This window comes from Vitis riparia, chromosome 9 (assembly GCF_004353265.1).
Source record: "Vitis riparia cultivar Riparia Gloire de Montpellier isolate 1030 chromosome 9, EGFV_Vit.rip_1.0, whole genome shotgun sequence".
NCBI classification, from domain to species: Eukaryota; Viridiplantae; Streptophyta; class Magnoliopsida; order Vitales; family Vitaceae; genus Vitis; species Vitis riparia.
This window is the reverse complement of record NC_048439.1, coordinates 5746739-5773675: the sequence shown is the minus strand read 5'-3', so window position 1 is coordinate 5773675 and position 26937 is coordinate 5746739. Positions and strand designations below refer to the sequence as shown.

The following is a 26937-nucleotide window of genomic DNA, read 5'->3' as shown; positions in this document are numbered from 1 at the left end:
TTTGAAGCAACCTTGCAAGCCAAAATTATAAAAAGACAACAAAAATACACTATTGTAATTTTAATACATGAAGTTGTTGATGGTAATCCAATGATGTATAAAAAAAAATTTATAAAATTAATTTTTTTAATAAAAAATACATATATACAATAAAAATACACTATAATTACAATACAAATACAATAACATTATGATACATTACGATAAGGTAAAATTTTGAAAATTTCAAATTTCTTATGAAACTAGGCAGTTGTGGGTTCTTTGACATATCCTTAACATGTCTAATACATAACAAATATTGTTCTTTATGATATAAAATATGTCTCAATTGATTACAATTTCCATTTGTTTATTTTGTATTTGTTGTAAAATTTTTCTTGGTTATAATATTGTGAAATAGATTGATTTGATTGTCGGTGAAAGAAGACGTACTTCTCCATTGGTAAATGGACTTGGGAAATTCCATTTATGGATATCTTCATGAAGGAGGGGAGATTGTACCTAAGGAGGATAAACAAATACAATACAAGAGTGGGCAACAAAAAGACATGTACATTGGACAAGAGATCTCATATACTGATTTTGTTTCAAAGGAATCTGAACGGTTGGATATTAATCCAAATGGATATACGTTTCATTACACCTATGAGTTTGATCCATCTGCACTTCAACAGTTGGATGATGATGAGGACATGTATATGATGTTATTCCATAGTTATGATTATGCTCATATTTATGTACTAAAACGGGCTCGAAGAATAGAGTTGAAGAAAGTATAGTCAATATGCAAAATGATTATTGGTAAGTGATATATGTTGTATTAGTTGTCATTAATTCCATGATGCAAACTACTTATAATATTAATTAATTGAGTGTGCTATAAAATGCAGTCATAATAGTACAGAGGAGACACATAATTCAGTTGCATCATGTCAAGTAAACAATGAGTCTAATTTAGGACTTTCTCAAGGCTTCATATTTACATGTGTAGAAACCGAAGTTAGGCCACATGATTTAAGGCTTTGTCCTCAACCTATTATTGGGAGTGGGCATAGTTTTCCTGATGCAGATGAATTTAGAAATGCATTATATACGATGTCATTAGTTGGTAGATTTTAATACAAATTAAAAAAGAACTCTCAAAAGCGAATATTTGTGTGTTGTTTAGTGGATGGGTGCCCTTGGAGAATAACTGCTCATTCAATAGGTACAACCAAAATTTTGAAGGTTAATATCTTCAACAATGTACACAATCATTGTGTAGATGTTGAGTGTTCAACTCAACCTTCAATGCGGAGAAGTAGAGGTGCTCCTGTCATAGAGCAAGTAATAAGGGCAACCCCTTAGTATTTGCCCCGTCAAATTTGCAAATATTTCATGAGTCTGTATGGTGTTTCATTAAATTATAAGCAAGCTTGGACATACAAAGAAATGACAAAGGAGAGAATATATGGTATTCCAGAAAACTCATATATGTTGTTGCCATGGTTATGTCAGAGATCGGTAGACATTAATCTAGGGATAATTGATGAATGTACTAGACAAAATGAGCATTTTTGGCAATTGTTCATTGCACTTTCTTTTTCAATTTAAGGGTTTTTAATGGGTTGTCGACTTATTATTGCAATTGACTCAACCTATTTGAGTGGACCATGTAGGGGCTTCTTATTATCTACAACAACTTATGATGCTGATGATGACATGTTCCCAATTGCATTTGGTGTTGTAAGTTCAGAAAACTATGAGGATTGACTATGGTTTTTTTGCAGAAATTGAAAGACATACTATAAGATAAAGAGGTAGTCATAATATCATATAGGCATTAAGCAATCCTTCGTAGTGTTTCTCAACTTTTTGGATTAGAAAATCATGCATATTGCTATCGTCATGTGAAAGAGAATTTTAGTAGCTATATGACAAAACATAGTATGAAAGGAAAGAGGGGTAAAAATGATGCATTGTTGTTGCTTGATAGTGTTGTGTATGCTAGGTTGGATGATGATTATGTTGTAGCCATGGAAAAATTGAAGATATGTAACAGTGACCTAGCGAAGTGGGTTGAAGAGAACAGTCCAAAACATTGGGCAATGACAAAGTTTGCAAAAAAATGATGGAATAAGATGACAACTAATTTTGCTTAATCATTTAATGCTTAGCTAAAGGAGGAATGTCATTACACAAGTTTCAACTTAGTAATGACACATATGGATAAGTTTGCTCATCTAGCATGTGATCATATGGCTGTCATAGAAAATTGGAAAGCTCTAATTGGCCTAAAGACTGAGAAAAAGTTATTGGAAAACATTATAAAAAGTGGGTCATTTCCTGTATATCCCTATGTTGGTGGTGTGTTTAAGGTGTTCAATATGAAGGTATATGTAGATGTGAACTTGAGAGAGCATACATGTACTTGTAAGGCTTGGAAAATGGTTGGAATACCTTGTGAGCATGCATGTGCAACAATACGTGAGATGAAACAGAATGTTTATGAATATGTTGACTCATGTTTCAAGCTTCCAATGCAAGAATTGATATATTTTGGACACTTCAATTCAATTCTAAATCACAATATGCCTATAATTGATGCTGATGGATGTGTTCGTGATGCTCAAGGTCACTTATATCATTCACTTAAATCTCCATGCTTAAAACGACCACCTGGAAAGCCTCAACACCGTCAAATTGAGTCTCAATTTAGTTAAAAAAGACTTACCTTCTGTTCACAATGTCAAGTTGTAGGCCATAATCGAGCTTCATGCAAAAATCCATTACCCATTCCATGATTTTAGTGTTATGCTTGTATGGTGGCATGATACTTTTTATTTTATTTTGATTCTAATGATATGTGTGGTTTATGAAATTAGGATTTGTAAGAATTTTTTTTGGAACTTACTTATTTGCTTGATTGTCATGATGAAGATGTTTGTATTACATATGCCACAATTTTAGACTTATGATTTTATCATTATTTAGGGTGGTTTGTAACCATGATTTTAATGTTATTTACAAGATCATTATTAACTTTGTACATGTTCATTACCTTTGTTTAACTTGTTTTCCATTGAAATACAACTTACATCATGACATCTTTAAATGCTTCATTTAGAAATACAAGAGGTAATAGTAGAAACAATGAATATCTACTATATCATAATTGTATGTGTAAATATTCACCAAGATAAAGGGCAACTGTTAGAATTTTCGAATCAAAGGACAACCCAAATAGGTTATATTATTGTTGTCAATATGCAAATACTAGAGATGATTGCCATTTCTTAAAATGGACATCCCTCGAAGGATTTGGTGATAGCGACACCTACTAAGAACCACAAGAGGTTGTTCAAAGAAGAATGTATGTCATGGATGAAGAGTTTAAACATATTTTAACAAAAATTGAGTTCATGTAGAAAGTAATTTTAGTAGGCTACTTTTATTTTTTGTTCTATGTTTGAAAATTACTTAATCGTACACTTACTTCATGTCTATTATGTTTTGGATTATATATGTAATGTTTAATTGCATTGTACTTTGATGTATTTGTATTTGGAGCTATTTGTAATAGGTTAATTATATCCATCATGTGGATTTGTGTTAGATTTTTAATTATTCTAGTTCACAGCTTTTTCTACCACTTTTATTACATTTACAACATAAATTCATTGACATTACGATAAAAAAACACTAACAGTATGATAAATTACAACATAAACTAACTAAGCGATCTTTTGATTAAATGAAGTTCAATTTGTTTGGTTGATTACCATTTTTTTTTATATAATAGTTCAACAAATGAGAACCTATTGAAAAGCAAAAGGGAAAAATTGATTGAAAAGCTTGGTAGTCATATTGACCCGTTTTTTGAAATATTTATGTTTGCAATTTTTCAAGATGATTGACATAATGTGTTTTAAAGGCAAATTCCGAGGCACAATACTAAAGGAAAATCAAATCCTTCTCACCAAGTATGTCTTAAAATAATTTTTTTTTTGTAACCTCAAATTAGAAATGTTTTCTTAGCTTTTGATAATGATCTTTTGTATTTTTTTTTTTAAATTGCAATGATCTGAAAACATTATAGAATACAGTTATTTATAAACCTATTTTTGTATACAAATATGTGAAGTTAATTTATTAATTTATTAAATTAAAATCTATTTCTTATTTTTCTAATTTTTTGCATTCAAATGAACTCCAAATGGTAGCTTTCAACATGTGAAGGTAGAAATGTTAGGAAGGTACATAATGATAATAAAAAAGACAATGATCATTTTACACTTACAAGAAAATCATAAAATAGACAATGGCCATTTCAATATTTATATCATTCATCAGACTAGTACATTTGGAAATGGAACTCCATCAAACCGTGACAAAAATCACTTACTATAAACAAAAAAAAAAAAAAAAGGAAATCAAAATAGAACTTCCACTTTCAAACTATTGCTCATATGAACTATTATCTACCTGCCAACTTAACAAAATTGACATAGCCATAAACCTAATATAAAATAATCATTTTGGCAAGCTAGAATAATCAAACATAATTTCAGAATGTGTCTCTCATGCTTACAATGTTACAAAGCAAACAAACAAATACAATCGCTTTTCTTAATTGATACAATCTTAAATAAGTCCTATTTTAGAAACAACATAGCCCTATTGCCTAATGAAATAACATTACTAATCCATAAACTGGTAGACATTTTCCCTGACTTCATTTTTTGGCGACATTATCAGTTGTGTTAACAATTTCTCCTTGTACTTCATGACCTTGTCCTATACAAAATAGTATACAATATAATATTAATGAAAATTCATGTTATTTTATTGAACATAAAAAATAAAAAATATTGTATTCAACACAATATAACACATTTGCAATTGTACGAGAAAGTCCAACGTTACTCCATTTGCATAAACTTGATTACAAATATGCTAAAATCTATCTTGCAAGTAGTAATTAAGGAAATTAAAAGTAAATTGTGCATCAAATCTGTAAATTTAGAACCTCATTTGGTTTCCATAGGTAAAGAGGAATAAAATTCTTGCAATTTACGGATTCAATTGTTGCACAACTTTTGGAACAAAGAATTCGAATTCTGTCATGTCCATTGATGGTCTTCTTTCTTGAATCCCAATGACAGTTGATAGAATGCTCACCTTAACACAATATAAAATTTTAAATATGAACATCCTTAAAAAATAATGACAACAATACATAAGTAATTGGATTACAACTATATTTACTAGTTTCTCTATGAAGGCATCCATTCGCTTTTTCTTTCCGTCAATCAATGAATCTAACAACTTGATTCTTTTTGCATGAATATTCAAAATGTTTAAATACTAGTGATTTCTCCTGTATATTGGTATGAACAGCTAAAAAAAAAAATAATGATTTTATCAAATTAGTTGTGTTCATGTATTTCCTGCACAATACTTAAAAATATCCAACTACAGATGACTTTCATTAAATTAAATAAAACCTATTCATATGTGTACAACCGAGTGTTTTTGAAATATTTTCATAAATTGTCAAATATGTATTTTGGAGATAATGTACCATTTCACATCAGACTATAATAAAAAAAAAAAAATACAAAACATACATTAGATTAAAACAATCTACTTAAAACAAGAAAACCAATCTATAATTCTTACAACATATCTTACTGCAAAGTGGGGAGATAAGAAATGCTTCGTATTTTCTTTATCTGTACCATTCAACATTCGATAAAGCGTGGTTACAATCTTCATGTAAATTAATGAAAATTAGAAATATAGTTTTAGAGTATTTTTATCCTAACTTCATATAACTAAATATGAATACCTTATTGTCAATCAATTTGTCAAGTCTTAAGCATTTGAAGTTGAACCTTGTCAAGAAGAAATCGTACATGAAACATAATATTTAGCTACACAAAAATAATTATGATGTTACAAATTAAAACTAATTATTTCAAATGGCTGTCTTAATTGTACTTGTTTACACTAAATCAAGTTTAACCTTACCTTTCATCATGTGTATTGTCCAGTGCATATGCCAAAACTTGCTTTGCTACAAATGAAGATTCTGAAAATTTGATTGATGGTTGTACCACGTATGGTGATTGTAGGGCAGTAGCACGTCAGCATAGCCGATATGAACGTAATGAAGGATGTCCAATTTGGTATGGAATAATAGCATTCGTCTAAACTTCATCTTCAACTATATGTATAGAAAATAAGAGAAAAAAAAATCATTAACGAAAATAACATGCATAGGAAAGACTAGCCATTATTATGTACTCATTAATATTTTGATATTAAAAATTACTATTAAAAAATAAAGATGCAGAAAGTATACTATTATAATGTGCTACTAGCTGTGAGGTCGATGGGTCTGCCTTATCTTCTCCATGAGTGGAATGATCATTTAGTGGTGATCCATAGGCTAATTTTACAATGCATAACAACCAAAATTTATTTATTTATTTTTTAAAAAATTATAGAACATTTGCAATTAAATTAAAAGTAATAAAAAATTATAACGACTAGTGTTATAAAAACCTCACTACCATGTGGGGGTGATGAAAAAGATTCATTGATATCAGGTTGGCTATGACTTCCATTTTGATGAGGTTTTGTTTTTATTATGCCGCTTTGCTAGTTTATCAATTATTTCTCTCATTGTTCGAAACAATTGGTGAATCTGTCTCTCCGCTGCATTATATTTTGCTATAATTTCCTACAAAATGGTACAAAGTGTAAAAAATGTATATTATTATGCATAACATGTTTGGTTTACTCTTTAAGTAAAAGAATAGATGTAGATGGTTTTCACATCACTAGTCTCTTCTTCAACTTCATCTACTAGATTTGCAGGGTCTTCATGCGTATCTTCCCCATTTTCATATTCCTAAACTTACAATAATAAAAAGAGTATATAATTTTTTTAAAAATAATTTTTCAAATATGAAAATAAAAGAAAATGTAGAAAGAAAATTTCGTCTCTTACATCGACTAGTCCAAAGTCACCATAATCTTGCAACTCTGCATGCACCATTTTCTTCAGCAGGTCATTACTCCACATTGCACATATAGAAATGATACATGGCACCAACACAGTTGGAATGTAGAATTTATTTACATAAAAAAGATGATACACAAATATTCCACACATCAATATGTTATTTAGAAAAGACTTGTTAAAACATAGAAAACGATATGGAAACCTTTAACATTTAATAAAAAAAGGTATCTACTTGTAAAAAAAAGAAGACAACCTATAAACCTTTAGCCTTTATCCAGTAAAAAATGTCTAATTCCAGCAACCAATGAGTCAAGTACAAATTGACCCCAATTAACATTGATGTAAAAGTCTTCAGCAAGCAAAGTACACCACAACTCATGGCTACCATCCAACTTCGATGTTGGGGCAAGTAATGTAGCACATGAGAAGAAGATAAACAATTTTTTAAAGTCACCCATGCCTTCCATTGAGATTAGCCTATCTCTAAGGACCGATAGGTTTTCCATCATATTATTCCTATTAGAAGGTGAAAGTAGGAGCCTCCTACCAACATATGGAATTCCTAGAATTTCACCGGCCTACATCAGAACAAGTAATTGGAAATGGTCTTTCTTGTCCTATGTCTAACCTACAGTGGGCTATATTGAAATGATTTATCATCCATCTACATAAGTTATGCCTCAGCTCTGTGGAGGAAAGCTGAAGCAATCCACCAAAGCCAATATCTTGAATTATAGTCTTCTTTTCATCACTTAGATCATCAAGTAGATGTCTAAGTTTTTTGGTGCAGGAGCGACTATTTATTTTGACCTCATGTAGAAGTAAATAAATAATATTATAAAATAAAAATTAATACATTAAAATTAAACAACAATGTCAAACATTAATATAGTCAAAATAACATAATACTAATTAAAAGAATGTTCAAAGCTGGTGGTATTGTATTGTTTTTGCCTTTTATCCATGTATTATGCTCTACACTGCACTATAAAATTTATAACAAATAATCAATTGTCATAATTAAAAATTTTTAAATGTACAATGAATCAAGTAATATTGTAATATGTTGTACTTCTAGTGCAATGGTATTGTAAATGTAGGGCATTTTTATTGTACCCTTATTTATTTTGGTGTAACTACTATTAGTGATCCCAAATATAGTTGCATACATGCTACTATAAACACACTGAGCCATTGTAGTAGTAGAGAACCAATTTAGGTTGTTTGATGGTAATCCAATATGTACACATTGTTAATGCTCATCATGGGTAACCTTTTAAACCGTATATAATTTATAAAAATTAGTTATGAAATTTAAATTAAGCTGGATTTTGATTTGACCTCATTCTAAAATTTTAAAAGTACAATAAATCAACTATTGTTGTAATGTGTTGTCGTTTTACTATAATTGTATTGTAAATGTAATGCATTTGTGTTGTACCCTTATTTATTTTGGTGTAACTACTGTTATTGATCCCTATTAGAATTAAGTTAATTTTTTTGTCTTATCAATTTGTTTTTTTCGTCTTATCAGTTTGTGTCCTAATTTATAAAATCCCAACCACTAGACTACAAAATGACAAATGAGAATTTAAACAAGATGCAAAAAGCAAGAGACAAATTAATGGAAAATATAAGTGACTATAACGATGGTATAGAAAAAAAAAAAATTAAAACCAAGTAAAAAAAAAAAGACATATATAATAAGAATTCTTTTTCTTTTCTATTTCATCCCTATATTTGATTTCTTATACCTCAATATTTTATAAAAATTCACTTTCAATAAACTTTCTTTTTCAATGATCTATCTATTAAGGAAGTTGAAAATAAAAAATAAATCAAATAGCAAGTATCCTATAAGAATTGCACACCAATACTCATATAGGAAAGCAAAAACATAAATAATACATACAAAGAGAACCAATCATGGTGCTTGGACTCATATAAAAATATTAGACTAGTTGGGATTTAGGTTTCCTATAGGTGTAATTATACAAAAGATCATCATACAATGGTGTTTATAGAAGAGTGTTCGATGCTTTTAGCTTTAATGGGTTTAATTTTTGGACAATGAAACTCAATGTAATGATAAAGAGTTCATAAGTCCAATTAATATGTATACAAATGATTTTCTATATGATTTTAATTCAATGCACTAGAGCATCTTGAACTAAACAGATAAAACATTATTACTTGTGGGTAATCAACTATATTTTCTAATTCCCCAGTTGGGAGGATAAGGAATGTTTGGAATTAAAAAGGCAACTAAGTCATGGAATGAGCTTCATTTTCCATACCAAGTCCAACTTTGCACAAAGTAACTAAAAATTTTTTCCCATTTTAAGGATAATAAAGAAGCTAATGCGTTAACAAAATTTCATAGACCTATTAGTAACCATTATCCAACCAAAAGTGATTTTCATTCATAAATAAAGTCTATTTTACAAAACCCAACATAGTCCTATCTTTTAGAGTCTTACTTGCACTTTGGGATATTTAAGAACACCTTTAAAATTCTTATTTATTCTAGATTCTTCAGTGACCACCTATAACAAATAACCAAAATAACTACAACAACTTGAATAAGAGGTCATATTGGTTTTTCCCAAATAACCAATTAAAATAACGCAATCAAACTTCATTCATACTCTATCTTTCCATTTCCCTTGGTTATCTGTTTCTTATATAATTGATCATGAACTAGATGTAGGTTTTCCATTATTATACATAATCAAGAAGACAATTTCTATAGAGAATAAAGCCTTGAAATGATTACAATACACAAGTCAACATAAAAACCTTAAAATAACATCCTCCATAAATCTTACTGTTGAAATCCTAATATCTTCCATGTATTTAGCAACTTAAATGATTATAATAACTAAAATGTTACAAATTTTTTTTTTTAGTAAGATAAAACCAATTTTTGAACATCCTTCCAATTGAATATGCTCTGCATATCCTAATGCCTCTCATTCCCCTATTATAATCAAATCTTAAAATGATTATAAAATAGTTTCTCTTATTTGTATTACCAAATCCTCATCTAGAAGCAATTTTCATAATATTAATCCACATTTATTTAGTCTTGCAAATCGAAGAACATAACACCATAACAATCCATACCAATGTGAACAGGTACCCCATATAAACCCTAGAAACTAAAATCACAATAAATAAGATTTCTCATATTTAAATGAAAAAATTTCAAGTATTTCACGTACAATGAAAAAAATATGCAATTGAAGATGTCATCGAAGACACAATGCCGAAAATGGAGACATGCCGACGATGATGCAAAATGGAAGCCTTCGACAAAGACATTACTGGAACAACGGAACTACAGATGAATACACAATATTGAGTATGTCGTTAAGGACACAATACGATACCACCATGAAAACACCCGATGATGTGAAAGGGAAGCCTTCACGGGAAGGGGACTGGAACAACAGGTTCCTTCTCCCATTTTTCCAATTTTTCTTTTCTTTAAAAATTATAATTTTAGAATTTATTTAATATTAAAGGGTAAATTGGTCTAATATAAGGCCTTCAGAAGAATTATCATATCTACTGACCCTTCCGAGTCATTTTTTTTACCCCACCCACCCTATTGGGTAATTTTCCTGGTCAAAAAAGCCAACTGGACCTCCAGCTAAGTTGTGGTGCACCAATAATGCTCTACCCATAAGCTTAGCTGGAGGTCCAGCTGGCTTTTTTGGCCTGACTGCTCACTCGCTCAGCCACTTTCTAGCCCTTCCTCTTCTCCTTTCTTCCCCTCCTCAATTTCCCCTGCAAATGAAAGACATTCCTTTTATCCTTCCCATTTGTCATTCTTCTTTCTTACTTTCTCCTTAGAATTTTTCATACATCAATCATCAATGGGAAACGTTTGCTCAGTCTCCTTCGAGGACATCACTGGCCGCTGCTGTGATTGCACTGCTGCTCGAGCAAATTACGTATGCAAACTTGAAGAAAATCGGGTGACTTTGAGAACAGAGCTCCAAAAATTAAGGGAGTTAAGGAACGATGTGAATAGGAGGGTGAATGTGGCTGAGAGGCAACAAATGAGGCGTCTGGATCAAGTACAAGGCTGGCTTTCCAAGGTGGAAGCTATGGAAACTGAAGTCACTCAACTGATTGGAGATGGTGCAGAGACCATTGATGAGAAAGGATTATCTGGTAGTTGCTATCCCAAGCATTGCATCTTCAGCTACAAGTTGGGAAAGAAAGTGGCCAGAAAGCTACAACAAGTGGCTACTTTGATGAGCGAAGGACGTTTTGAGGTGGTGGCTGATAGTGTACCTCCAGATCCTGTGGAGGAAATACCCAGCAAACCCACTGTGGGATTGGAATCAGAATTTGACACAGTTTGGAGGAGTCTAGGAGAAGAACATGTGGGGATCATCGGCTTATATGGGTTGGGGGGCGTTGGCAAGACCACCCTTTTGAGCCAAATCAACAATCATTTCCTTAAAACATCCCACAATTTTGATGTCGTAATTTGGGTAGTGGTTTCCAAAACTCCGAACCTAGACGAGGTTCAGAACGAGATTTGGGAGAAGGTGGGATTCTGTGATGATAAATGGAAAATCAAAAGCCGCCATGTGGAAGCCAAAGACATCTGGAAAGCCTTGAGCAAAAAGAGGTTTGTGGTGTTGTTGGATGACCTGTGGGAGCAAATGGATCTATTAGAAGTGGGAATTCCACCTCCCCACCAACAAAATAAGTCCAAGCTAATATTCACCACTCGATCTCTAGACTTGTGCGGCCAAATGGGAGCTCAGAAGAAGATCAAAGTGAAATCTTTAGCATGGAACGATTCGTGGGATTTGTTTAAAAAATATGTGGGAGAGGACGCCCTTAATTCTGATCCAGAAATCCCTGAGCTTGCTGAAATTGTTGCAAGAGAGTGTTGCGGTTTGCCGCTGGTGATAATTACTATAGGGCAAGCCATGGCTTGTAAAGTGACACCCCTAGATTGGAAGCATGCAATTAGAGTACTACAAACATGTGCTTCAAAATTTCCAGGTATGGGGCATCGAGTGTACCCACTTTTGAAATATAGCTATGATAGTTTACCCTCAATAGTTCAATCTTGCTTCTTATATTGTTCTTTATTCCCAGAAGATGTTACCATAAGTAAAGATCTTTTGATATATCATTGGATTTGTGAGGGATTTTTAGATGAATTTGATGACATGGATGGAGCCAAAAATCAAGGATTCAACATTATCAGTACCCTTGTTCATGCATGTCTACTAGATGAAACTTCAGATGCTTACCGTGTAAAATTGCATGATGTGATCCGTGATATGGCCGTGTGGATAACCGGTGACATGGGGGAGATGAAGGGCAAGTTTTTGGTACAAACAAAGGCCGGTTTGACCCAAGCACCAGAGTTTGATAAATGGAGGATGGCAGAAAGGATATCACTGATGGCCAACCAAATTGAGAAGTTAATGGGATCACCCACATGCCCTAATCTCTCGACACTTCTTCTAGATTTTAATAGTGATTTGAAGATGATAAGCTATGGTTTTTTCCAATTTATGCCCAATCTAAGAGTATTGAGCGTATCAGACACCAAAATAGTTGAGTTACCATCAGATATTTCTAATTTGTTTTCATTGCAGTATCTTGATTTATCTAGGACAGAGATAAAGAAGTTGCCAATTGAGATAAAGGATCTCATAAAATTGAAGAGTTTGAAATTGTATTGTACACATAAACTCTGTTCCATTCCACGAGGACTAATATCATATGGTAATGAGTCCTTGGTAGAGGAATTAGACAGTTTGAAATACTTGACCACTTTACGTACCACCATAGCAAGTGCTGCCGTGTTGAAGAGATTTTTAAGTTCCAAAAAGTTACTGAGTTGCACTCATGCTCTATGCCTCATGATCTTCAATGGTTCAAACTCACTCAATTTATCATCTCTCCAAAATATAAAGCATCTCACTTGGCTTCGGATGGAAGATTTTAATACGTTGAGAGAGATTACGTTTGATTGGGTAGGGAAAGGAAAGGAGATAGTGGAGTGTAGCAATCTCAGCTCAATGGTGGAATGCTTCCATGGCCTTGGCACTGTGCACATCTATAGATGCCAGATGTTGAAAAATCTGACATGGCTTGTTTTTGCCCCACACCTCCTATATCTTACAATAGAAGAATGTGATAAAATGGAAGAAGTGATAGGTAAAGGTGCAGAGGATGGAGGAAATCTGAGCCCTTTCACGAAACTCATACGACTGCAATTATTTTGTCTACCACAACTGAAGAGTTTGTATTGGAATCCCCTGCCCTTTCTTCACCTAGACAGGATTGTTGTAGGCAGCTGTCCAAAGCTGAAGAAGCTGCCACTCAACTCCAGCAGTGCCAAGCAACATAGATGTGTGATTAGAGGAGAGGAAGAATGGTGGAATGAATTAGAATGGGAGGACGAAGCTACTCTAAATGCTTTTCTTCCCTGTTTCGAAGCCACATTTGAATAAGGAACATAGAGGTATGATTTCAGCCTGCCTTCAATTTTTATGCATTTCTCAAACAAAATATGATTGGAATGTGTATTATTCTTATAAATAGAAGAACTTTTAGAAGCTAATGTTAAAAAGCTAATGGTTTTTAAAAGCTGTTTAAAAAAAATGATATTAATTCTTCAAATTTGAAAATTTTTGTAAGTAATTTAAAAGATATGAGCTAAGTGTATACTTTTTGTGTAGAGTTTCTAATTTTTATATAAAATTTCTTAGTATTTTTCTATTTAAAAAAAATAAAAAACAAAAAATATACTCAAATGAGACCTTAGTTACTAATGCAAAATATTCCATGGGGAGTGGTAAGCCACTTTTTTATCTTTTTCCTCTCCTCTCCTCATTAATATTCCAATATCTTCAAAATAGAAGTAATTAACCCTCTAAATTTGCCAATTCTCTTCCTATTATGAACCTTTTGCATACTAATGGGAAATCTATTTGCAGACTTAATCTCAGTTGTGGGCATCTCAGGACATTGCTGTGATTGCACTGCTATCCAATCAAATTATATATCTAAGCTCGAAGAAGATCAACAAGCTTCAAGAAGTACTAGTGTACGTGCTTGTTGAGCCATACATGTGGAAGCCAAGTAATGCGCATGAAGACCAGATCTCGTTTGTTTTTATTTCAATATTCCTTTTGTTTTGAAGTTGTTTTTTGTTGTTAAGGGTGTGAGCATGTAAGTCATTGGTTCTTATTTCTTTTCTAGTTTGTTCCTATTTCTTAAGGGGAAATTAATGTTAGAATGATTTATATTCAAGCCTTTGTTTTGATGGAACAACATGTGTTTTCCTAATAGGAGGAGTTGACCACCTCCAAGCGTTAGCAAATTTCTTTTTATCTTTAAATTTTCTTATATTTTTTTAGTCCTTTGTGAGCTCATCAAGTGTAGTTGAGGAATGATGCAAAAAGAAAGATGGACCCGGCTAGGCAATACATAAAACAAAAAGGAAGTTTAGGCTTTTGCAGGTAACATTTCTAAGAGAAAGCTTATATGGAAGCTCAATTAATGTTTAAGTATGAAACAAAAAAGTGGTTTTTAGTAGTATTTTCGTATAAATAATGATTTTTTTTAGTACTTTACTAAGTTGCACTCAAGCATTAGGAAGTGATCTTAATGCTCTTAGAGTCACTTTCAAATGTCCCCTAAGAATACAAGTCTTTAAGACTGTGTTTGGTTTGTAACGAGGGAAATAAAGTGAAAAGTGGAAGAAAATAAAATAAACTGAAATTAAAATTTTATGCTTTGTTCTTATTTTATTTAAGTTTTAGTTATGAAATATTTTTGATCTTTATAATATTCAAGTGAGGACATAGTTGATGGTTGCTGGGGTTATAGTGGCAGGAAGGCAACTTAGATATGTAAGCTTGGAGAAAATCTGGAGGCTTTAAGAGCTGCAGTACTGCAAATTAAAGTTCAGTGAGCTAAAGAACAACCTGAGAAGGAAGGTCGATATGGCTGAGAGGCAACAAAGGAAGCGTTTGGATCAAGTACAGGGGGGCTTTCCAGGGTAGAAGCTGCGGCAACACAAGTCAATGAATTAATAGGAGATGGTGGCGGTCCTATTGTTGCATCTCCAGCAACAAGTTGGGAAAGAAAGTGGTCAGAAAGCTATGTACAACAAGTGGCTGCTCTAACGAGTGGAGGAGGCTTCAAGGTGGTGGATGGCGGACAGTGATGTAGCATTGATGTATTGACACTATGAGTCATGTAATTCTTTTGTGTCTTTTTCTACTTCGATTCTTAGGATAGTTTTGGCTGAATATTAATTGGTTATCTATGTAACAAATCTAACACAAGACAATCTTCCCATCCCAAGCCTAGATCTCATATATAAAACTGAACTAGCTTCATGGAGATCACAAATGAATTTTAATAAGATATATCAAGCCTAAAAAGGAAATTAAGAAGAAGAAGAAGATTTCAAAAAGAGTGCATTTCTAGTTCAACTTTAGGATTTCTTTGTGAAATTGTCGGTGTACTAGAATTTTAATGCATTACATTCTTTATTTATATACCTAACTCTCCTAAGTTGATCCAAGAGCTAAGTTGATATTAATTCTTTGATTAGTGAGATGCTTTCTAGGTTCATGCGGATCATAAATGAACCTCAAGCTTTGAGAAGATCTATATTGAAGTTGAAAAGGTCATGAAGATCCAAAAGTCTCCTACAAAGAAGTGAGAAGTAAAGGTGATAGCAATTCAAGAAGCAAAGGGATGTCACTAATCTTCCTCTTGAAGAACTCATGGGTCACTTATGACTCATGATATTAATATGAACAAGCATCAAAGGGTTGAAGAGAAGGAGAATGATGTTGTATTTGAATTTTCAACAATTTATGATGAACAAGAGAGAAGATGAAGACCTTGACCTCATTTCAAAGAAATTCATAAAATATATTAAGTTTGAGAAGATGAAGTTCTGTGTATTTTTTTCTTATAAAAAATATAATTTATGATTTTATTATAATATTATTATTCATGTTTTACTAAAAACTATTTATTTTTAATAAAACTTAAATTGAATTAAATTTATATTATATAAATTGAATTACAATGTTTTTACAAAACCAAAATAAAAAAATTATTTTTAAAAACATTAAACAAGTTTAATTTTTTTGTTTTTTTATTTTTAAAAACTACTTTTAAAAACAATTTAATAAACACCTTTATTTTTATGAAATATTAAAAATTATTTTTTATTTTTTAACTTAAACACAGTTTTTAATCGGTTTGAAAAACCATGCCCAAATCTCCCTTAAAATTAGCTGTAAACATTTAAAAAAAAAAAGAAAAAAGCTTCATACCATTTGGGCCCCTCTATATGACATTAAAGCCATAGAAGGATAGAAAGTCTCCGTGCATAGTCTTCCCTAGTCTTGTCTCTTATGGTCATCGCGCTCTTCCAGCCGCAGAACCAAACAGTATTAATCTCCTTTTGTATTGCTCCCTAGCAGCCTTCTTTCTCATCATTGTCTTTCTAATTTCTTGAATTTCAGGTGTTTATTTTTCAGGTTCCTGAGAGCATGGATTGTGTGAGCCCAATCTTAACTATTGCCACTCATCTGTTCGATTGCACCGTCACGCGTGCCTCCCATATCCGTGGTCTCCCAGAAAATCTTGAAAGCTTGAGAAAGGAAATGGAGCTACTGAACCTGTAGGGAATTAAACCGAATTCCCAACCCGTGAGAAACAAAATTAAAGAAAACACACGCCAAAGAAAAGATAATCACACGCACAAGACAGTATTTACGTGGTTCGGCAATTTGCCTACATCCACGGAGTTGCAGGGATATCACTATTATCAGGAAAGAATTCAGAGTACAACCTAGCGGCTACAATATTCTCTCTATATATATAACACGACAACCCCACCACACTAAAAAACCCTAATCATAAAGGGTGGTTCCACAATGGGCTAAACGGCCCAACAGGCCTCAATAAATCTCCCATTAAAAAGCCATGCAATATTATTCGGGTCGGGTCGTCAAATTGGATCAAACAAAACTAGGCTCCACAAAGCCCAACAAATCTCCCACTTGGAGACTAGTCCAATCACCAACATCAAACCGCTATCCTCCAAGAAACAATCCCTCATCCCTACAACTTATCCTCCTGTCCTCAAGCTAGAAGACCAATTGAAGCTGCGCACAGCTTCAACTTCTCAATAGTGACACCCTTAGTCAACATGTCTGCAGGGTTCTTAGATCCACAAATCTTCTCAAGTATTACCAGTTTATCCTCAACAAGATAACGGATAAAGTGGTATTTTGTTTGTATATGTTTCGACTTTGAATGAAAAGCCGAATTTTTGGCAAGAAAAATTGCACTCTGACTGTCACTGTGTAGAATGCCCATCTCCTGCTTCTTACCCAATTCATCTAAGAAACCATGTAGCCAAATCATCTCCTTTCCAGCTTCAGTTGCTGCAACATACTCGGCTTCTGTAGTAGACAAAGTAACAATCTTCTGTAGATTTGAAACCCATGATATAGCTGTACCACCTAGAGTAAAAACAAACCCAGTAGTACTCTTTCTACTATCAATATCACCAGCAAAATCAGCATCTACATAACCCTGCAATTTCAAACTTGCACCTGTGAAGCAAAGACATGTATTTAATGAACCCTTCAGATATCTTAGAATCCACTTGACTGCCTCCCAATGCTGCTTTCCAGGCCTACTCATGAATCTGCTCACAACTCCCACTGCATGTGCAATGTCTGGCCTTGTACACACCATAGCATACATCAAGCTACCAATAGCTGAGGCATAGGGCACCTTGCTCATATGGTCCCTTTCTTCTTCTGTCTTCGGTGACTGTTCTTTGCTTAGTTTGAAATGGCTCCCCAAGGGTGTGCTCACTGGTTTAGCTTCATTCATGTTGAACCTGCTGAGAACTTTCTTCACATACTCTGATTGTGAAAGCTTCAATGTACCATTAGCCTTATCTCTAATGATTCTCATACCAAGGATTTGCTTTGCAACTCCCAAATCCTTCATTGCAAATTGTTTGGACAATTGCTTCTTCAGATAATTAATCTTCTCAATGTCAGACCCTGCAATAAGCATATCATCCACATACAACAGTAATATGATGTAAGAATTGTCAAAAGACTTAACATAGCAACAGTGATCAGCTTCACATCTCTTGAACCCAATTCTATGCATAAAACTGTCAAACTTCTTGTACCACTGTCTAGGAGCTTGTTTAAGGCCATACAAGCTTTTTCTCAGTTTGCAGACTAGATTCTCTTGTCCCTGAACAATGAACCCTTTTGGCTGAATCATGTAAAGGTCTTCCTCCAAGTCACCATGAAGGAATGCTGTCTTCACATCTAACTGCTCAAGATGTAAGTTTTCTGCAGCCACCATTCCTAGTACAAGTCTGATTGTTGACATTTTCACAACTGGAGAAAATATCTCTGTGTAGTCAATGCCCTCCTTCTGCTGGAACCCTTTAACAACTAATCTGGCCTTGTAACGTTTACTACCATCATGCTCATTCTTTATTCTGTATACCCACTTGTTGTGCAAAGCCTTCTTTCCTACTGGCAATTCAGTCAATTCCCATGTCTGATTCCCTAACAAGGAATCCATCTCATCCTTCATGGCTAACTCCCACTTGCTTGAATTCTCATCTTGCAAGGCTTCATCATAACACTCTGGCTCACCGCCATCAGTCAACAGGAGATAATTTAAAACAGGTGAATAACGCTGCGGAGGTCTAATGTTCCTGGAAGATCTGCGAACTTCAACTACAGGTGTACTCAGATCTACCTGTGAATTTACATTCTCCTTATCTTCTTCACCCCCCTTCTGGACAGTACTTTCAGTCAATTCATCTAAGTTGACAAACTTAGATTTCTTTTGATCTATCTCTGTAACATCTGACACTACAGTTGACCTGTCCTTGTACATAACCTGTTCATTAAATATCACATTTCTACTTCTGATGATTTTCCTGTTTTGTTCATCCCAAAACCTATAGCCAAATTTCTCATCACCATAGCCAATGAAAAAACATATTTTTGACTTTGCATCAAGTTTGCTACGAGCATCAGAATCAATATGAACATAAGAAACACAACCAAAAACTTTTAAATGTGAAAACTTCACCTCTTTACCGCTCCAAACCTCCTCAGGAAGTCTGAATTCCATGGGAACTGATGGTCCTCGGTTTATCAGGTAAGCTGCAGTACTAACAGCATCAGCCCAAAAAGTTTTTGGTAGTCCAGCATGCAACCTCATACTTCTAGCACGCTCATTGAGAGTTCTATTCATGCGCTCAGCCACACCATTCTGCTGTGGTGTCCCAGGAATGGTCTTCTCCATCCTAATTCCCTGTGCAGCACAATACTCATTGAACCCTCCATCTATGTACTCTCCTCCATTATCTGACCTCAAACATTTTACTTTCAAACCTGTTTCTGTCTCAACCATGGCCTTCCACTTCTTAAAAGTTTCAAATACATCAGATTTATTTTTCAGAAAATAAACCCATACCTTTCTACTTGAGTCATCAATAAAAGTGATGTAGTACCTTGAACCTCCTAGGGATGCAACCGGAGAAGGCCCCCACAAATCAGTGTGTACTAGTTCCAATTTTTCAGCCTTCGGTGTCCTGCCAGTTTTCAAGAAGCTTACCTTTTTTTGTTTTCCTAAGATGCAACTTTCACACATGTCAAAATCAATGGATTTCAATTCTGGTAGTTTTCCTTTTGACAACAGCATCTTCATCCCTTTCTCACTTATGTGACCAAGTCTACGATGCCATAGGCTTGTATCAGTACTTGCATCAGCAACTGCAATTGTGTCTCTTGGACATGAGGTCATATACAAAGTACCAGTCTTCTTTCCACGAGCCAATACCCTAGCTCCCTTTGTAACCTTCCAAGTACCACCAACAAATAATATCGCATGTCCTTCATCATCAAGTTGTCCAACAGAAATCAGATTCCTCCTCAGGTCAGGAATATGTCGAACCTTCTCCAGTAACCAAACAGACTCATTAGGCAACGATATCCGGATGTCTCCCAGACCCACAACATCCAAGGCTGAACCATCAGCCAAATACACCTTACCAAAATCACCTGCAACATAATTCTGTATGATTTCTCGGTGTGGAGTGGTATGAAACGAAGCTCCTGAATCCAAAACCCAATCATCAAGTGGACTGTCTACTGCAAGAAGTAATGCATCCTGTACCTCTTCTGTTACAGCATTAGCAGAATCATCTTCATTCTTCTTCTTAGGGCTTTTGCATTGCCTTTTAAAGTGACCTGTTTTCCCACAATTCCAACATTGTACTTGTTGGCCTGATCTAGATTTGCTTCTGTTTCGATTAGAATTTCTGGAATTTGATCTACCCTGATTTGAATTTCTGTTATTACCTCTGCCTCTTGTCTCAAGGTTTAGGGCAGAACCAGATCCTGAGGTTTCTCCTGCATCTCTTCGGCGAATCTCCTCAGCCAGAATTAAATCTCGTATATCATTGTACTTGAGCTTTTCCTTTCCCGTAGAATTGCTTACTGCCATCCTCATTGCCTCCCAACTGTTTGGCAAAGAAGCTAAGACGATCAGAGCACGAATCTCATCATCAAAATCAATTTCTACAGACGACAATTGATTTGTGATTGTATTAAATTCATTCAGATGTTGTGCTACTGATGCATTCTCTGCCATCTTCAAATTAAACAATTTCTTCATCAGATGCACCTTATTGTTTGCGGACGGCTTTTCATACATACCGGACAAAGCCTTCATCAAATCTGCTGTGGTCTTCTCCTTTACAACATTATGTGCAACAGACCTAGACAGAGTTAACCTAATAACTCCTAGAACCTGTCTGTCAAGAAGCGCCCATTCCTCAGCCTTCATACTCTCAGGTTTTGTCCCCAAAAGAGGCAGATGCAATTTCCTCCCATAGAGATAATCTTCAATCTGCATCCTCCAATACGCAAAGTCTGTGCCATCAAACTTTTCTATTCCAGACGCCTTTCCTGCTTCCTCTGCCATTGCTCCCACTCAAACCTAACCCTAGGCTCTGATACCAGTTGTAGGGAATTAAACCGAATTCCCAACCCGTGAGAAACAAAATTAAAGAAAACACACGCCAAAGAAAAGATAATCACACGCACAAGACAGTATTTACGTGGTTCGGCAATTTGCCTACATCCACGGAGTTGCAGGGATATCACTATTATCAGGGAAGAATTCAGAGTACAACCTAGCGGCTACAATATTCTCTCTATATATATAACACGACAACCCCACCACACTAAAAAACCCTAATCATAAAGGGTGGTTCCACAATGGGCTAAACGGCCCAACAGGCCTCAATAAATCTCCCATTAAAAAGCCATGCAATATTATTCGGGTCGGGTCGTCAAATTGGATCAAACAAAACTAGGCTCCACAAAGCCCAACAGAACCTTCGAAGTGAAGATGTAAGGACAAGAGTGGAACTTGGAAAGCAAGAACATATGACAACCAGAAGGGAAGTGGAAGGCTGGCTTCAGGACGTTGGTAAGGAGGACAGTGAAGTGGCTGCAATTCTCCAAGAAGGGGATGGAGCACTAGAGAAGGTTTGTCTTGGAAGATATTGTAATATTCGGTCGAGCTACAAGCTTGGAAAGAGAGTGAGTGGAAAAATCACGCGGGTGAGGGATCTAACAAGCAGAGGAGATTTTGAAACTGTGGCATACAGGTTGCTTCGTGATGTTGTGGATGAATTACCTCTTGGGCGTACCGTGGGCTTAGATTCCTTGTATGAGAAGGTGTGAAGCTTCCTCGCTCAAGATTCAATAGGAATTGTCGGATTATATGGAAAACACGGAATTGGAAAAACAACACTAATGAAGAAAATCAACAATGCTCTCCTCGAAACAAGACACGACTTTGATACGGTGATTTGGGTTTCACTGTCCAAGCAAGCAAGCGTGAGAGCTGCTCAAGACGTGATTGGAAACAAATTACAGATCATTGATAGCATGTGGCAAAATAGAAGTCAGGATGAAAATGCTATAGAAATATTCAAAATCATGAAAACAAAAAGGTTTTTGCTGTTTTTAGACAATGTACAGAAACCACTTGATCTCTCAGATATAGGAGTTCCTCTTCCTGATGCTCGAAACAAGTCTAAAGTAATAATCGCAACTCGATCATTGAGAATATGCAGTGAGATGGACGCTAAAAGGTATTTCTAGTAAAGCCTTTGGCATGTGAAGAAGCCTGGACTTTATTCAGCGAGCTCGTCGGAGAGGATACTCTAAATTCTAGTCCCGGGATACAACAGCTTGCCCACAGCACTTTGGAGAGATGCCAAGGTTTGCCATCTGCCATCATAATGGCTGGACGAACATTGGCTGGCTGCAAGATTGTCAGGGAATGGGAACAGTTAACACAAGAGCTGGAGGACCTCATAAAAGAAGAAATTTCAGGTATGGAGGATCAATTGTTTCATGTTTTGAAGCTAAGTTATAATAGCTTACTCTATGAATCACCAAACTTTGTTTCATATATTGCTTTATATTTCCCAGGAAATATGTAATTAGGAATGTTCTATAATCTTATAGAACATTTCTATGCAGGGGAAGACAGGTTGCCTCATGCTGTTGTAGATGAAATGCCTCTTGGGCATACCGTGGGCTTAGATTCGTTGTATGAGACAGTTTGCAGCTGCCTTACTGGATATCAAGCAGGAATTATTGCATTATACGGAACAGGCGGTGTTGGAAAACAACACTAATGAAGAAAATCAATAACGAGTTCCTCAAAACAAGTCACCAATTTGATACAGTGATTTGGGTTACTGTCTCCGAGAAAGCAAGTGTGAAAGCTGCTCAAGAGGTGATTCGAAATAAATTACAAATCCCAGATAGCATGTGGCAGGGTAGAACAGAGGATGAAAGGGCTACAGAAATATTCAACATCATGAAAACAAGAAGGTTTGTGCTACTTTTAGATGATGTATGGCAACGACTTGATCTCTCAAAAATAGGAGTTCCTCTTCCAGAAATTCGAAACCGGTCCAAAGTAATAATCACAACTCGAATTCAGGAAATATGCAATGAAATGGAAGTTCAAAGGATATTTAGGGTAGAGTGTTTGGCACAGGAAGAAGCCTTGGCTTTGTTCCTGGAGAAAGTCGGCGAGAACACTCTAACTTCTCACCCTGATATATCACGGCTTTCTGAAAAGATGGCAGAGTGGTGCAAAGGCTTGCCGCTTGCCCTTATTACTGTTGGAAGAGCAATGGCTAATAAGAATTCTCTCCATGAATGGGATCAAGCAATCCAAGAACTGGAGAAATTCCCAGTGGAAATTTCAGGTATGGAGGGTCAGTTGTATAATGTTTTGAAATTCAGTTATGAGAACTTAAGAGATGATATCACCAAATCTTGTTTCATATACTGTTCTTTTTTTCCAAAGGGATATGAAATTAGAAATGATGAGCTTATAGAACATTGGATTGGGGAAGGGTTTTTTTATGGTGTGGACATATATGAAGCACGCAGACGAGGACACAAAATCATTGAAGACCTAAAGAATGCATGCTTGTTAGAGGTGGGTGATGGATTTAAAGAATGTATCAAGATGCACGATGTGATACACGACATGGCTCTATGGATAGGTCAAGAATGTGGAAAAAAGATAAACAAGATTTTGGTGCGTGAATCTCTTGGGCATGTTGAGGCTGAGAGGGTTACCAGCTGGAAGGAGGCAGAAACGATATCATTGTGGGGATGGAATATCGAGAAACTCCCAGGAACGCCTCATTGCTCTAATCTCCAGACTCTCTTTGTGAGGGAGTGTATCCGACTGAGGACCTTTCCAAGAGGATTCTTCCACTTCATGCCTCTCATAAGGGTTCTAGATTTGTCAGCTACACCTTGTTTAACGAACTTACCTGATGGCATTGATGGATTGATGAACTTGGAATACATTAATCTTTCAATGACAAAGATAAGAGAGTTGCCGATTGGGATCAAGAAGTTGACAAAACTGAGGTGCTTGTTACTTGATGGTTTGCCTCCATTTGTAATTCCTCCACATGTGATATCAAGTCTGTCATCATTGCAGTTGTTTAGCATGTATGATGGAAATGCTTTATCTTCTAACCATGAACACTTGTTGGAGGAATTGGAGTCCATAGAATCTATGGATGAGATATCTCTCTCATTCTGTAGTGTTGTAGCTCTCGATAAATTTCAGAGCTCTGACAAGCTACTAAGGTGCATAAGAAGATTAAGTCTACATGACTGCAAAGATTTCATATTTCTCAAGCTATCCATAGAATTTCTGAGCTATTTGGAGACTCTTGTCATATTCAATGTCATTCAATTGCATATAATGTGCATTAAAGATGTGGGAAATGAGGGAAGTAAAGGATTTGAAGAATCTTATCATATGCTCAGTCCTGATTTGAGAGACAGAGGCAGACAACACTTCCACAGGCTTCGTCATGTAAAGATTTGGAGTTGTCCACAATTGCAGCACTTGATGTGGCTTATTTATGCTGTACACCTTGAGTCGCTTAATGTTCAATTCTGTGAATCCTTGACAGTAGTGATACCCACCATTACCAGCGGATTCTCAAGACTCGCATCTCTAGTATTAGGTGGCATGCCAGTGCTGAGGAGGATCTTTTCGGGGCCTTACACTTGCCTTCATTGGAAGTGATCTCTGTGATCAATTGCCCGAGCCTAAGGAGCCTCCCATTCTATTCAAATAGTGCCACCAAGAGCTTAAAGAAAATTGAAGGAGATCTGACCTGGTGGGAAAGCTTGGAATGGGAGGATGGATCTACGAAGGAGATTTTCGCCAATTATTTTTCTCCACAATACTTGGCCGATCCAATTCATCACTCAGGTATTAAGTGTTGTATGAGATTGAAAATTTTACACTTAATTATTAAATATTAAAAGAAGCAACTCATAGGAAGGTACTACTTGCACAAAACAGGGGAAGCGAAGGGAAAGAAGATACTGGTGGTAGAAGGTTCAACATCAAGGACAACCACCTAAACACAGCTTGTGGATGGCATACAGAAGTTGGAACTCATGAGGGAACAGGTACCACCGACTCACTCTCCCTACAACAAACTGCCAACAGCTCGTATCATGTGCCAACCAAAACTCGAGTCTATTTTCAATTTGGGCATGCTTGAAAGTATTTTGGTTCAACATCAAGGACAACCACCTAAACACAGCTTTAGGCTTGGGCCATTGACTCCAATAAGATGTTGGGCCTTAGCTTTGTAAGTCGAGCTTTAATATTAAAATAAAACCATGTAATTATTTTTTACACTTTTTTATATATGTAAAAATCATTATTTTTCTAAAAAAAAATAGTAAAATCAGTCTCTTGTGAGAACTATTTTGTAAATAAAATAAAACCTAAACCGTTTTTTAAATTCTAAAAATAACATTTTTAAATAAAATTGGAAAATATATTTTAATTTGTAAAAATATTAATAAAAATTCACTTTTTGTAAATAAAATTACTAAATAATTTTTTAATAAAATGTGAAAGTCTTTCTCTTGTAAACAAAGTGGAATTCAAATATTTTTATTATAAGATTATTTTTCTAAATAAAAATTGCAAAATTATTTTCATGTAAATGAAGTCAGGTTGGAATATTTTCTATAAATAAAAAAACAAATTAAATATATATATATATATATATATATATATATATATATATATATATATATATTAAAAATGAAACTTCTTTTTGTAAATAAAATTTATTGAAATTACTGAACTTGAACTCTTTTATAAATGTGTTGTATTTTAAAAAGTAATCAAACCTTTCTTTCTTTAAAATCTCATAATAATATTTGTAAAAATTGAAAGAATTATTATTTTTATTTGTATTATAAAAATAATAAGGAGATTCATTTAAAAAAAAAATGTGAGAACGCACGATTGAATCAACGTTCTATATCAATGTTAATCAAGAAATCATTTTGTGAATAAATTTTGTAAGTTCTTGGAGATTAAATCAAAATTTGGATATATTATTCTTTAATGACATTGTTAAAGAAAATAATCTTGTTTCATAAATTAATCTAGTACATAGATCAAGTTGGATTTGCTATTATCATGTATATAAAATTACTAAAATAAAAATATGTTTTATGAACTTTTTAGTTGTGTACAATTGATCAAACTCTTTTTATCATGTAAGGGTGTAAAATCATAGTTTTTATCATTACTTTTGTTTTTATTTTATTATTTCATTTTTCTTTATTATTTATTTATTTTATTTTTTATTGGATCTTTATGTGATCTAGTTAATTAGGAATTCATGTTACCAATTATTTTTTGTAGTATTTTGTAATTTGGGCCTAATTTTAATTTATTTATGTGAATAAAATTCAAATTCTTAAAATCATTGTTAAACTAAATCTCATTTATATAAATAAAATTATGCAATTCAAGGACACTTTATTATCTTTTAGGAGAAGTCTTTGGAAAATAGAATTCAGAAGAAGCTTCTAGTTTTTTCCATAAGTTAATTTTGGAGTACAAAAGGAAGCAGTAGATCAAAGTCTTCACTGGATTCTCAATAAACTTCTTGTGGATGTAGCATTGATGTGTTATCAATCTAAACCATGTAATTCCCCTTTTGAGAATAGGATTCTTCATGACCCTCTCATGGACATAGCATTGATGCATTATCAATCGAAACCATGTAATTCTTTTGTGTTTTTTATTGTTTGAGTTTTCTACTTTGATTCTTATGATAGTTTTTGTTGAATGTTAATTGGTTAAGTATGTGATAATTGTTGTGTCTCTACCAATTGTATATCGAGGTGGCTTGTTTTTGTGTTTACTGAACTCATTTTTTCAAACATAAATTAAATGTTAAAATATGA

The 26937-nt window shown here is 34.3% G+C and overlaps 3 protein-coding genes across 3 annotated transcripts; all 3 read left to right on the top strand.

The window, feature by feature from the left end:
• Positions 1 to 10893: 10893 nt before the first annotated feature.
• Positions 10894 to 13509, top strand: LOC117921729 (probable disease resistance protein At5g63020). Its single transcript, XM_034839694.1, has one exon. The coding sequence runs from the start codon at positions 10894 to 10896 to the stop codon at positions 13507 to 13509; it is 2616 nt and encodes an 871-aa protein (XP_034695585.1).
• Positions 13510 to 21537: 8028 nt separating this feature from the next.
• Positions 21538 to 24135, top strand: LOC117921728 (probable disease resistance protein At5g63020). The gene is made up of 4 exons (XM_034839693.1): positions 21538 to 21831; positions 22138 to 22197; positions 22266 to 22494; positions 22645 to 24135. The coding sequence occupies exons 1-4, from the start codon at positions 21538 to 21540 to the stop codon at positions 22800 to 22802; spliced, it is 741 nt and encodes a 246-aa protein (XP_034695584.1). The 3' UTR covers positions 22803 to 24135.
• LOC117921727 (disease resistance protein RPS5-like) lies at positions 22802 to 24432 on the top strand. Its single transcript, XM_034839692.1, has 2 exons — positions 22802 to 24288; positions 24420 to 24432. Exons 1-2 carry the CDS (start codon positions 22802 to 22804, stop codon positions 24430 to 24432), a joined length of 1500 nt encoding a protein of 499 aa, XP_034695583.1.
• Positions 24433 to 26937: the final 2505 nt, after the last annotated feature.